Here is a 14,224-nt window from a genome sequence, read left to right as displayed (position 1 = left end):
TCCCTAGCCCATCATGCTCAATCATTGATCCATTCATGAAATACACTCGCATATTTGTTGGGGAACGTAGCATGCAATTTCAAAAAAAATCCTACGATCACGCAAGATCTATCTAGGACATGCATAGCAATGAGAGGGGAGAGTGTGTCCACGTACCCTCGTAGACCGAAATCGGAAGCGTTAGGTTAACGTAGTTGATGTAGTCGAACGTCTTCGCGATCCAACCGATCAAGTATCAAACATACGGCACCTCCGAGTTCAGCACATGTTCAGCTCGATGACGTCCCTCAAACTCTTGATCCAGCAGAGAGTCCAGGGAAAATAGTACATCATGTCGGCTGTTATTCGAGTGCGCCTTCTCTCAAAATGGACATGAAAAATAGTACAGCATGTCGGATGCCATTCCATGATAGCATGCCAAGTTTCATGAATTTCAGACGAGTTTTGGATTTACTAGAATTCAAAAACAAAGTACCTCAACGTTTTTCCGACAATCAATAGTGCCCTTGTGTTTGAAATTCATTCCCATTTCTTGCTTGGGACCTAAGCATCCACCCAAGGATACACATTTGATTTTTCAACCAATTTATATGCACTGGAGCATGTGCATGTAGTTCAAATTTGAATTATGCACATAAAATACCTAGAAGACCCCAGTTAATGTATAAAAATGTCCAAATGAACCCTAAAAAATTCCAAAATTTAACACAACACTAGAATTACAAAAGCAAGCACATCAACGGTTGCCGGAGAGCCACGGTGCCATGGTGTTTGAAATTCATCCCCATTTCTTCCATGGGATATAAGCATCAACCCATGGACACATGTATCAATTTACAACCCATTTTGGTGCACCGGAGCATGTGCATGTTGTTTAATTTTGAATTGTGCACCTGAAATGCCTAGAAAACCAAGTTAATCTATAAAAATGTCCAAACGAATCTTGAATAATTCCAATTTTTTTGAGGACACACCTATAGTTGCATGTTCACTGTAGATAAAAGTTCTAGCAATTCAAACACCATCCTTTGCAGATGTGACCCCATTATGTAATTCAAATCAAGACGAAAAATCAAGTAGATCGCACATAGTTTATTATCACCAACCGTGTGAGATGCAGCACAAAATGTCTTGGAGCACCGTCGGAGTATGTAGTACGCATACGGCTTACGCGAGAAGGTGCATCGGCTACAATCCACAGCCGGCGTGTCAAGCACACTAGCTCGCTCCCCAAATATCATTTCGTTGTTCAACCGTCCCCGTGAAAATGGGGACGTGGACCCGCTTCGTGAGGGCAACTTCGGCGGCCCACTCCAGCAAGAGCGCGGCCGCAGCCGCCAGGCGCGTGCTAACAAGCTTTGTGAGCGCGGCCGCAATCTGCGATCGGGCGATCAAGGCAGCCCAAACCGCCGCTGTTGTTTCTCAAGTAGCGGCAGCAACGTCTGCCTCGGAGATAGCAACTGGCGACAGCGCCACAGCAGCTGTCCGTTCTGCAGCGGCGGCCTTAGCCCTGATGGAGGCTGCCCACGACCATGTCGAGGCCACCGACGCCCAGCTCATGGTGGTCACTGCACAAATCGAACGAAGCTTCTCCGACAATGGTGGGCAACCCACGGCCGAAGAGTTGGCAATCGCCGAGAGTGTTCAAGCAGCCGTCCGTTCCTACGCGGAATACTTTGCCACGACGGAGCCCGCCCAAGCCCAGAACGCGGGCGCCCACGCCCAGCTCGTGGCGGCCTATTCCAAAGATATGGCGGATGCGGATGGCGAGATGCTTGCCGAGTATGGCGCGATGGATTCCATGGAGCCCCTTCCCCAGGAGTTCGTCGGGCGCGAGCTGGACATGGAGGAGGCGGCGGATATCGACGAGCACCAACCGTAGAAGTACTCTTTGTTTTGTTTAATTAAGAGCGCCGGTCTTTAATTTGTTAGAGTAATGTTTAGGTCAGCTAGCTCTGTTTAATTGCTGAAATTGCTCGATTAAGAAGTGTGGGTGTGCTGTAGTCTCCTTTGTGTACCCAAATTACGCAATGACATGGATGAACATTGTAACCAGGGAAATTTGAACCAAAGTTTTTCACGTTCAAACTCATCACACACGGGTTAAGCTATATGGATCGTTTGTGATGTTCACATATCGTACACAGTGCTGAATAAGGGACCGTGTCTGATGACACTTTGCGCGCCAGTTTTTTCGCTGAACCGATTCAAAATTTTCGGCTTCCGCGGAAATATCTACATCCCCTCCCCCTTGACAAAAGCCACATTTCCCCTGTTTCTGCCTTCCTTTCCAAGTTGAAAGCTTCACTCCTTGCTTGCAGCGCCGCCTCCTCGCCGGTGACCCTCCTTCACGCTGCTCGGCCTCGTCTATCCAGGCAGGTAATCCACACCCGACCCCCATCCTCCTCCTCCTTCCACATCCCACATGCCCTGACCGCCGGCACGACACCTTCCACCCAAATCACCGACCCCTCCACCAAATAAGCGCCACCCTAAGCCATGGTGCACGTAGTATAGCCAGGAGCTGAAGGAGCATTTAGAAGCGGAGAAGCAAATTGCGGCCGCACGCGCGGATGAGGTCGCGATGGCTGCCATTCGTGCCAACCCCCAGATCTTGGAGGAGCACCTCGCCGTTGAGGCCACTGTAGATGCCTCGCACATCGATGCCGCGACGCGGTTGGCTGCTTTAAACGACAGTTCGTGGCGTTTTCTTGAGGCCACCCTCAGTGCCTTCGATGAAGACTACGAGGTGTTTTCTCAGCGTGCACGTGCTTACCTCAACTCGAGAGCCAGCAGGTTGGTGCCCAGAGCGGCTCAGGCAACTCACCACTACGACAAGGGCACCCACGATGCGAAGGCCTCGCCCTCTTCCATGTCCAAGGAGCCAATCATCAACGATATCTCCGACGATGAGGAGTAGCTTGTCTTATTAGCTCACTATAAGGACCCATGTTCAGTTTGCTAGCTACACTTGTTAAGCATGCTCGGTTTATAGTATCAATCTTGGATGCTTTATATGCAATTACATGTCATTTTATATCATTTTCTGGGACTAACCTATTAACCCAGTGTCAAGTGCCAGTTGTTGTTTTCTACTTGTTTTTGATTTTCCAGGAAATCAGTACCAAACGGAGTCCATATGCTATCAAACTTTTTGACAATTTTTTGTTGGACAAGAGAGACCCTATAAGCTTCGGGAGGAGACCAGACGAGAAGTGAGGAGACTACAAGGCAACAGGGCGTGCCCTGATGCCTTGTGGGCCCCATGTGGCTCCGTCTGACCTAATTCCACCTCTATAAATTCTCTAAAATCGGGAAACCAACAGAGAGCCACCCCAAACACTTTTTTTGTCACCACAAGTTTTTGTTCTTCTACGATCCCATATGGAGGCCTTTTCTGGCACTCCGCCGGAGGAGAAATCGATCGCGACGGGCTTCTACATCATCCTTGCTGCCTTCCGATGATGTGTGAGCAGTTTACCATAGACCTACGGGTCCATAGCTAGTAGCTAGATGGCTTCTTCTCTCTCTTTAATCTTCAATACAATGTTCTCCTCGATATTCTTGGAGTTCTATTCGATATAATCTTCTTTTCTTGTGTGTTTGTTGGGATCCGATGAATTGTGGGTTTATGATCAGATTATTCATGAATATTATTTGAGTCTTCTCTGAATTCTTTTATGCATGATTATTATAGCATTGTATTTCTCTCCGATCTATCCGTTTAGTTTTGCCAACTAGATTGATTTTCTTGCAATGGGATAGGTGCTTTCTGATGGGTTCAATCTGGCGGTGCTCAATCCCAGTGACAGAAAGGGACATGACACGTATTTGTATTTTTTCCATTAAGGATAAAAATATGGATTTATTCATATTGCTTGGGTTTACTTTGTCTACATCATGTCATCTTGCTTAAGGCGTTACTCCGTTTTTATAGCTTAATACCCTAGATGCATGCTGGATAGCGGTCGATGGGTGGAGTAATAGTAGTAGATGCAGGCAGTATTCGGTCTACTTGTCTCAGAGGTGATGCCTATATACATGATCATTGCGTTGAATATCATCATAACTATGCACTTTTCTATCAATTGCCTAACGGTAATTTTTTCACCCACCATATGTTAGGTGCTCAGGGGAGAAGCCTCTAGTGAAAACTATGCCCCCGGGTCTACTTTTATCATATATAAAATCCAAAAATACCTTGCTGCAATTTTATTTCCTTTATTTTATTTGCAATTTATCTTAACTATCTACCACTATGTGATTTGATCCTTGTAAATAACCGCCGAGGGGATTGACAACCCCCTTGTTTGCGTTGGGTGCAAGTATTTGCTTTTGTGTGTGTATGTGCTGCTAACAAGGTTTTGTGTGGTTCTCCTACTAGATTGATAATCTTGGTTCTTAACTGAGGGAAATACTTATCTCTACTGTACTGCTTCATCCTCTCCTCTTCGGGGAAATCCCAACGCAGCTCACAAGTTGCAGGAAGAATTTTTGGCGCCGTTGTCAGGGAGACATCATCAAAACCTATCAAATACCTTCGCACAAACTAGCATTTACTTGCTCTTATTTTTATTTTCCTTTGCCTCTCATTTTCATCTCCCTCACTTCTATATTTTTTACAAAAAACAAAATATTTTTTGTTTGCTCGTTTGCTTGCTTTTAATTGGCTTCATGTGGACACGCAAAAATAGAAAGGAAAAGTAAAGACATATGGATCCTCATCCGGTTGCTAATCTTTTCAAAAGATCTAATTATGTTGAACCAATTGCTAGTGAGTTGGGTGCACCTGATTATCTCTATGAAGTTTTGCTTGAAAATCATGAATCTGAAAATTGTGATGAAGTGTTGAAAGAAGAAATCTATAAAGTGATACATCATAGCTCCTTGAATGAAAAGCATGATTGCAATGATGTTATTATAATTTCCATTAATGTCAATTGCGCTAATAATATGCAAAGGTACAATCTTGGGGATGATAATTTTATTATGTCCACTACTTACTGCAATGATCATGATTGAGGTGATAATTATGATGCTTCTTATGATCTTGAAAATTTATTTAAGTTTCATAATGAATATGTCATTGATAAGAATGTTTGCAATACTATTAAAGGTGGGTTTGTAAGAGCATAAACTTTAGGTAATAATGATCCCACTACTTCGGAGAATTATCACTCTTGTGAATTTTTTGATAAAAGTGGGTTTGGAGAGGTCATGCTTTAGTTGAGGTTAATCCCACTATCTTGGATGACTATAAATCTTGTATGCATGTGGATCATGAAGAGAAAATTTTGTATGATAGCTATATTGTTGAATTTTATTATGATCTTACATGTAATTATTATGAGAGAGGAAAGTATGGTTGTAGAAATTTCATGTTACTAAATTACCTCTTGTTATGTTGAGGTTGTCAATGTTTTATTTTTCTCCCTTGCATATGCTAGATATTTCTTGTCTTGACAATTTGTTTGCTTATAAAATGCTTATGCATAGGAAGTATGTTAGATTTAAATGTGTTTGTCATAGTATTATGATGCTCTCTTTTCTGCTTCAATTCTTGTCTTTCATGTGAGCATCGATAAAATCTCAAGCCTATCTTAATGGCTATAAAGAAAGAGCTTGTTGGAAACAACCCAATAGTTACAAATTATGTTTTTTTCACACAATTATGCCACTGTTATGATTGTGTTTTTGTGTTTTAATTAGTTTTCGTGCCAAGTAAAGCCTTTGGGATGATTTGGTTGATAGTTAATTTGATTCTGTGAAAAACAGAAACTTTTGCGCCCAGTAGCAAAATTGTGATGTACACTCTTTACAAACCGAACCCTCTGCGGCGAGGATCGTAGTTTCAAGAGGGAGTTCATCAAGTTTGGAAGAAGTTGACACATCCTTCGTTGTCTCACCTTGAAAAAAATTACGCTATTCATACATCATGGAACCATTCATATTCAAATTTGGCATTTTTAGGGCTCATTTGCTATATTTAAGTCATTTAGTGGATTTTTATGGCATTTAATGGAAGTAATTCAAATAAACTACAGGTACGTGAATTAGTACACAAAAATCGGCCAAAAAATCATGTTTGGGGTCTTGTGCACATGTATATGCCTTTTGCAAGGAATGGACAGGAATTTCAAATAACTTTGTGACAAATGCTCAACCTCAAACATAGAGTTTATTGTTTTCCTAGTTCTTGAAAATGTAAATAAACTCTGAAAAACACGAAACATGGCATCGTGTCATGTTATGAGCTCAAAATGCCGTGGTAAAAAATTGAGATGGTTTGAAGAAAATTGTGATGTTCTATACTAATATCAGAGTAACAACAAATAACAATTATGTATTAAATTTACAAATAAAATGTATATAACTGATAAAAAATTGATGGAAAAATATCAGATAAGTGGGTCTCACATGATTGGCAACCCTGCTTCGCGTTTCAAGGGCGCGAAGGTGAACAGTCCGAAAAAGCATTGGGATACATCTTTCTCTATCGAGTCCTCAGGATTTTCTTCTCGCTGTCCTTGCGAGATGCTATTGTTCTCAACGGTTCATGATCCGACGATACGAAGATGAGAACGATGTTATAGATCCGATCTAATATCATGACATTGCCACGGTCGGCACCAACTATTAGAGGTGTTTTTTGTCGGTTCCTAACATCGGTACTAGAGTGAGTGCATGGATCAGTAGTCACGCGTGCATCACACAAGGTTACTAGTAGATACAGAGAACAAATAAAAGGGGACACACGGTTTTACCAAAGTTCAAGCCCTAATGTGGGGGGGGGGGCCTACTTCCCTCACTACTTTTTATATTTCTATTATGTTGAAGAGTACAAAGTAATACAATATTGGGGAGGTAGGGGGAGAGGGTCTAGGCCCTTATGAGATGGCCCAGGTCACAGTGGGAAGCGCTGAGGTCTCTAAGTGGTATAGAGGCTCTAGCCCATGTGAAAAGTGGATCCCTTGTACTATATCCCGGTTGCCTTTATATGGCAGTGGTATGGAGATCTCCACATCAGTTCATCGGGCCTATAGGGGTAGGAGTCATACTATTATTGGTATCAAATATGTGTACTATTTTCTTCATGACCCGAGGTTCCTTGTTGGAGGATAAGGAAAGTTTTCTTCTTGATCTCCAATGCTTCTACTCGGGTGTGTTGGCTCGTACTTAGGCCTAAGAGCAACTACAATACCTCTGTAATAAAAGTCGTTTTACGGGATGACCATATGTTTTAGGGAAAGTTATATGACAACTACTTTTTTAGTTCCCGTAGACCTATTTCCCATAAATCATTTTTAGGCCCCTAATCCAATGATCTGATTGCTGGCGCCCACCTGCCAATGACCCAATGGAAAAAGAACGGCGACACACGCGCGTGGTACATGGGCTCACCACCGACGAACATGTGCTCGCCTCTGGCCATACCCCGTCGTGCAGGTGCATATGTTCGGACGCCTGCAACAAGCTGTGTCAAACGGTGTTGAGGGTGTTGCCGGGGTTGGCCGAAAACGATGTCAGCGGCGGTGTCGGAGCACGGTGCCGCAAGGGAGGTAGAAGGAGGATGTGGTCGTCGTCTTGGACGTGTCCAAGAGGCCGGAGTGGTTGCGGTGGAGACGAGGAAGCAGGCTATGAAGGCCGGGGCTCGCCGACGGCGACCAATTTTGGCATGGCGACCGGTGGGGTGGAGCTTCTGTGGTCGACGAGGGCGGCGTGGAAGCGACAGTGCGGGGCAGCGGCGGCGCGAGGGTATCCGAGCGTGAAAGTTCAGGCGGTTTCATTCCGCCCAAATTATAAAGAAATGTCATCTTCCCGTAAATGTGATGAGAGGAGGCAATTATGCGGGATCCCGTAAAAAAAATCCAAGAGTCTACGGAAGCTGTTGGAGGGCTATTTTTGCCTTAACTATTCGTAAACTTGAAAAAAAAAAGGGTACATGAGCTATTGGAGTTGTTTTAAAGGAGTCCATTGATATGACGTTGAAAGGCCAATCCTAGGATAATTTAATTTTTCGTCGACAGACTGTCATTTTTTCTTGAAAATCTGACAACTAGGTGCTTGTGTAGTTATAAGATACTCCAAATGCCAGTGCATTTTGGTCTTCTCTCCCTGTAATAAAATACACTGATAGGAGTAACAAGTCAAGATGTTGAGGTCATAACCAATTGTTAAAACTTTGTTTTTGCTTCAATTGAAACCATTTAAATTATATATTGATCTCCTGTGAAGGTGGCATATGATATTTATGGTTCCGCAGCTATTAGAGTCATTTAACCAAATTTTTATAGGGCTATATAGAATGTCAAGGCTTGAAATGTGGATGTGCAACAGCTGTGGATGTGCAACAGCTGTGGCTGTCCAGTGTGCACCATTATTCCTAAACAAATCAAACAAGTTCTGAACTATGAAGTGGCTTCGTTGACTAAGATCTGCTTGTGACAAGTTGTTCAGAGTCACACAGGTATCATGCAGCATGTGCACCAGTATTGTTTTCTGTCTCCACCGTCACACGATTTCAGTCACAAAGTATGAACAAGCTTTGCTTTGGTTACAAGTTTGCAAGATCTTCTTTTTCGCCTTGCTATGAGGGGGAATGGATCTATTCATGGACTAGATCAAGTCAACTGCAAATTAGCTCCAAAAACAACACTTCCATGGCAATCAATTGCTCATCATCTCATGGCTTGTGGAAGACTGAACTTCTCTAACGCTGAATATTGGCGCTGCTGCTGATTTCCAAGATGGGTCTGCTATCGTTGTGCACTTCTTGTGCTTTATGATCTTGTATGCTTATAAGGATTTCAGGTAATCGTTAGCTTGGTGATGACGATGCATGAAGTAGCTAGGACGGCGAGACTGATTCACAATTTTCTTAGCAAAAAAAAAGTATGTATATTTACTTATGTACAGAGAGTCGGATATCAACTTCGAAATCGACCAAACTACAACTCTAAAATGTACAGTTCCGGTCACATTCAACAGAACAACACTGGGATCTCCACTACTTTCAATGCTACAGAAAGACAAAAATCAACTAAACGTATTTCCTTCGCTTCACCGCTGGGACGTCGCCGCCACCGGGACGGCAGAAGAGATCTGGAAGACCTCCGGGTTCCAGTCGCCAGCTGCGACGTCACCGTCAATGACGAACCCGGCGAACGTGAGGCTGTGTGCATAGTACTTCTCCTCTTGCCCGGCGTCATCCTGCACCACCACCACCTCCACCGCGTCATCGCTGGCGGCGTGAGTTTGCAGCGGCGCCACCCTCCGGCTGCTGCCGCCCAGCTCACTTCGGTGCGGTCCCGACAACGCGCGGAACAACGCCGACCATCGACCGCTAGGACGCGCTGCCGACATTGTCCGTAACGCCGACGGCACCCACCGCCCGCTTGACGTGCTTGCCGCTGCCGCGGTGGTCACCGCGCTCATCGCTCTGCGGAGCCGCTTCGCCTCCTCGATCTCCCTCCTCAGCCTCTCCGGCAGCCGCAGCGTGAACCGATCCACGCGCTCCTCCGCCGTCTCTGCCTGCTGCTGATCAGACGTGGAATCTTCAACTGGTGCTGGATCCAAAGCCTCGACGTTGATCACCGTGTCGTTGGACGTTTCTACCTGAGCAGCGAGGTCAGCGGCTAGGACGTGGCCGGCCGCGGCGACGGCCGGGTCGGCCAAGTCGGCTCGGCACACTGGGCAGGTGACGTGTGCCGCGAGCCACACGTCGATGCACGCCGCGTGGAAGACGTGGCAGCACCCGGGGAGGAGACGGAGCTTCTCCCCGTCGTCGGCGAACTCGGCGAGGCACACCGCGCACTCCAGAGCCCCGCGGCCGGCCTTGACCGCCCTCGCCCTCGCGTACGTTAGCACCGGCAGCGCTTCCATCGCAGCGACGTCGAGCCCGGGACGCCTCCTGCTACGGCTAACCGCGGACGAGAATGCGGCTGCCGCAGCGGCCGCGACGGCTGCGTTGGCGTTCGCGGTGGCCCCACCTCGGCGCGCGCCCGTGGCGGCGTCCGCACAGCGGCGGAGGTACGCAGAGAAGAAGCCGACCAAGAAGAGGGCCACGATTACACCCACAAAGAGGAGCGAGGTGGCAACGTTGAAGGTCCCGCGGCCAAGTCCCCCGGCAGCTGGCGGCGGGGGCGGGGGCGGGGTTGACGCCCAAGCGAAGGTCGCGCCGGCCGTCGGCGGCGTGAAGATGAACTGCGACGAGGCGGGCCGGATTCCTGCGAGCACGAGGACTAGAAGTCGGAAGAATGGACGGTGGCGGTGAATGCATGTCGCACTTGGCGGCGAGGGCGCCATTGGCGTGCAGGCGGAGGACGGGATGTGCAGCGTGGAGGGAAGTGCGGCGGCGTGCGTGCGATGGAGAGGGAACAAATGAAGTGGTGGAGACGTGCAAAGAGTGACGTGGGAACGAGTAGGAGTCAAAGTTTTCTTTTTGGGTATCATGGCTTCTGGCTTCTTTCGTTTGACATTGTTAATTCAGGGACCAAATTAAGCGTGTGTTTAATGCTAACATAACATGTGTGTTTAGGACTTTAGGTAAAAAGTCAAACGCACTTTGGCGTCGGTGATTAGACGTGTAGGGGTTGGGGACGAATACCTCCTTTTCTGCCCCCCTCCCATATCTTAAGCAAAACAGAGTGAGCCTCGTGTGGGGTTTATGGATCATCACACTGCGATCATAATTCGGCCCTTTTGAATTAATTAAAGTTCTGACCCTGGAGAAAGGTGCGGTGGAGAAGTGGCTTTAAGTGATTGTCCGTTCCTAGATATAAGTTTGTCTTAGAGATTTCAATATGAACTATATACGAATATATACAGATATATTTTAAAGTGTAGATTCATTCATTTTGCTCCATATTTAGAAACGGGGGAGTAGAAAGATTTTTTGCCTTTTTCTCATAGGTAACCCTGAGTTGTCGAATTCATGAAGGATGGTGCTCTTTAAGTAAGAGTTTCTAAAAACCTTTTGCAAGAGAATTGGATTCTAATTTTTGACCGGATCGGAATCAAGTTGACACTAGAAACACTTATAATAAAAATAAGCATGGGTATGAAGCCTTATGATTACAACCATATATTTGTGTCGATCATGATGGTTTGTGCCTGTAGCGACCCGACCCGAATGGATCAAGTCTCTGTGCTTAAGTGTCATCCCTGGATCGGTATGCTGACACACACAGTACTCGAGGATTTATAACAGAGGTAAATCACATGTATAAAGTAACGTAAATACTATTACCTCAATCCAAATAGCGGAAGTAACAAGGTTGTGGATTCCCATCAACACCAACGGCAAAGTTGAGTGTAGAAACCGTAACCCTAACGTATCACTTACTCGTCGTAAGATTCCTGCAACATGAGACATTGCAGCCACAAAGGGCCAGTACATTGAATGTACTAGCAAATTCACACCATAGAGAAATGATGAACAAAGGCTATCACTACATGCATATATGGCTGGTGAAAAATATCTATGGTTATAATATTTTTGCGAAAAGCCAATTTTTCCCTACTGCAAAGGAATAAATTTTATATAACTATCATGGTGGTTGTGAAACATTGAGATGGTTGACAGCATCTCAATCCCAATTAAGTATCATCATTAACCCAACAAAATTAATTAAAGTAACATGATGAGATCAACGGGATAATCCAAGAACTAGATACTCAAGATGTCCATAACCGGGGACACGGCTAATCATGATTAGTTTGTACACTCTGCAGAGGTTTGCGCACTTTTCCCCACAAGACTCGATCTCCTCCGTTGGGATTCTGGCACTTCAGGGTGTTTGAGAAACGGATGACCGAGACACAGTCTTTCAGAAGTGTTAACTCTCTACTCCGGGTAGACAGTACCACCTACAACCCCTACATCTGCTAGTCTACCTCTTCAAGAGCTCACACAACTTAATCAACTATGCTAGAGCCCATAATAGCTTGTGGCTGCACACGGAAGTTTCTAGCATGAATAATCTTATGATCCCTGAGTCTGGGTGGCGGTCCATAGGATGATCACACGGGTACTCCGAGATATCCAAAAATACAGGCAACACTGGGTTCTCCAGGTGCCTCAATCCACCCAGATGTTTATTTAAGTAGCCACCTTAAGTTGAACCATTAATTAACAATCTCACATCTGTGAAGGAAAATTCACTCAAACCCAATCCACGTCTACGAGCATAGCATAGCAATATAAGCAAACGTAGAAGTAACTCCCAAGGGTTTGATAGTAAACATGACAATAGGTACTACCTCATCTACTTCCCAAAAACCCACGTATTAATTAGCTCCTAATCATGCAGTTGTTTGAGGATTGATGTAATGCAATAAAACTGGGTAATGAAAAGTATGATCAAAGTGTGAACTTGCCTGCAATGTTGATGAAGATCATTCGCACTCATAACTCTTGATAGCTCTACTCGGCACACTCCGGTCAATCTATCGTAAGCAAGCAATGGTAACCACACATAAGCAATCACTCAAAAGATCGGAAAGAACGAAGAACAATTCGGAAAACATCAAAACCAAGCAAATAACTCTTGCCACATAAAACAATTTCTAACAGTACCAAAATTATGTGAATTTGGCCTTATCAGAAAGTTTAGGTCAAGAGCTTCGATGTGCAAAAAGAATCAACCAAAACGGAGTTATGAAACTCAAGTTACGATCAAACGAAGTTTGAATTCAAATCTGGTCTAATTCAAATTTTAAAATTTCAAAAACATGTTTGAGTTGGATTACTGGATAAAGGAGATCATAAAGAAGAAGTGGGCGTTGGTTTCGTTGGATTTGGATAAACGGGCAAAAAGATGTGACCGTTTGAAGAACAGGGACTAAACTGTAAATAAAATCATCACAGATAGGTCCCTGGCGAAAAACTAAAATAAAAGAAAAAGACTAAATAGCGAACGTTCGCTACAGAAACTTACGCGATGAAAACCGATCACTACAGAGGCTAAACCAGCGAACGTCCATCAAATAAAACAAAACGTTTCAGAGAAAAAAAAACACCTCGATCTGGACCGTTGGATCCAGATCGGACGGACGAGGGCAGGTGGTGGTTACCGCGGTGGCTGACGACGTCGACGGCGAGGAAAACGGCAGCGACGGCGGCTCGGCTCGAACGGGACGGCGGCTCCAGGGCTCGGCGGCGCCGGCGAAGTAGATGGGGAGGAGCGGCTCGGCGAGGCGAGTCCGAAGGGGCTGGTGGCGTCAGGCGTAGGCGGCGGTGGAGCGAGGCGCAACGGCGGCGGATCTCGCCGGAGCTCGCAACTCCGGCGGCGAAGTGCGGCGGGTAGGGAGGAGAAGAGAAAAGGGGGTCGGGGTCCCGGGGCTCCGGCTTTATAGGAGAGGAGGGCGAGTGGTGGCGTGGGGAAGGGGGCAAAGGAGGCGGCGGCGGGAGGCCGGGCGGAGCACGGCGACGGCGGTGCCCTCTTGCTGGCTCGGGAGACCGAACAGAGCTCGGCGACGAGCGGGATGGGCTGGCGGGCCACAGCCTGGCAAACTGGGCCGGCCCGGTCCGGTCGGTCCAGAGCGGAAAAGTTTTTTTTATAAAGATTTTCCAGACAACAAACATAAATAAAACAAAATAAATAAAATTTTTATATAGGCATATAATATATCAAAATTTTCAAAAAAACATTTTCTACGAGATGAACATTTTTCTAGAGTCAAATGAAATCTGCACCATTTCAAATAATTCAAAGAGTGCTACTGCCCTACTAAAATCCAATAAAAATCATTTTAAAAATACAAAAATAATTTCAAATTTATTTATCTCCAATTTTCTATTGTAGGAAATCATGTTACCCTATTTTTCATGTATTTTATTTTGGAGAAAAATGATTTGAATAAAATCCAAATAACTCCAAATTGAAAAAAATTCCAAAAGGACTTTGAATTTGATCCTTTGAAACTCCCAACTCATATTTCATATGTTTTGAAGAAGTCATTTTATCTTCGCTCGTGAAAATCATTGAGTTGCATAAAGTTTCAGAATTGGAAATATTCTCAAATGAAATTCAAATATTTTCAACACCCCTTGTCATTTAAATAAATGGAAGAAGTCATGTCATCTTCTCTCCAGGGTTTTGTGGTGAAAAGAATTTGAATTCACGGAGATCATAAAAGCAAAAATGAAAGTTTGGGAAAGTCCTTTTATTCCCTCTCATTTAACTTTCAAAAATTTCGAATTTCACTCAATTTCACTCAATCA

The 14,224-nt window shown here is 45.0% G+C and overlaps 1 protein-coding gene across 1 annotated transcript; it reads right to left on the bottom strand.

Annotated features, from left to right (window-relative positions):
• Positions 1-8,887: 8,887 nt before the first annotated feature.
• On the bottom strand, positions 8,888-10,556 carry LOC109780224 (uncharacterized). Its single transcript, XM_020338806.4, has one exon. The coding sequence runs from the start codon at positions 10,450-10,452 to the stop codon at positions 9,061-9,063; it is 1,392 nt and encodes a 463-aa protein (XP_020194395.2). The 5' UTR covers positions 10,453-10,556; the 3' UTR covers positions 8,888-9,060.
• Positions 10,557-14,224: the final 3,668 nt, after the last annotated feature.

Source organism: Aegilops tauschii, chromosome 4 (genome assembly GCF_002575655.3).
Source record: "Aegilops tauschii subsp. strangulata cultivar AL8/78 chromosome 4, Aet v6.0, whole genome shotgun sequence".
Classification (NCBI taxonomy): domain Eukaryota; kingdom Viridiplantae; phylum Streptophyta; class Magnoliopsida; order Poales; family Poaceae; genus Aegilops; species Aegilops tauschii.
Note: the sequence above shows the minus strand (reverse complement) of the source record. Positions and strands in the feature narration are given on the sequence as shown.

Bases quoted from the DNA above. Each gene is read 5' to 3' on its own strand.
- LOC109780224 (XM_020338806.4), bottom strand. From the start codon at position 10,452: ATGATACCCAAAAAGAAAACTTTGACTCCTACTCGTTCCCACGTCACT.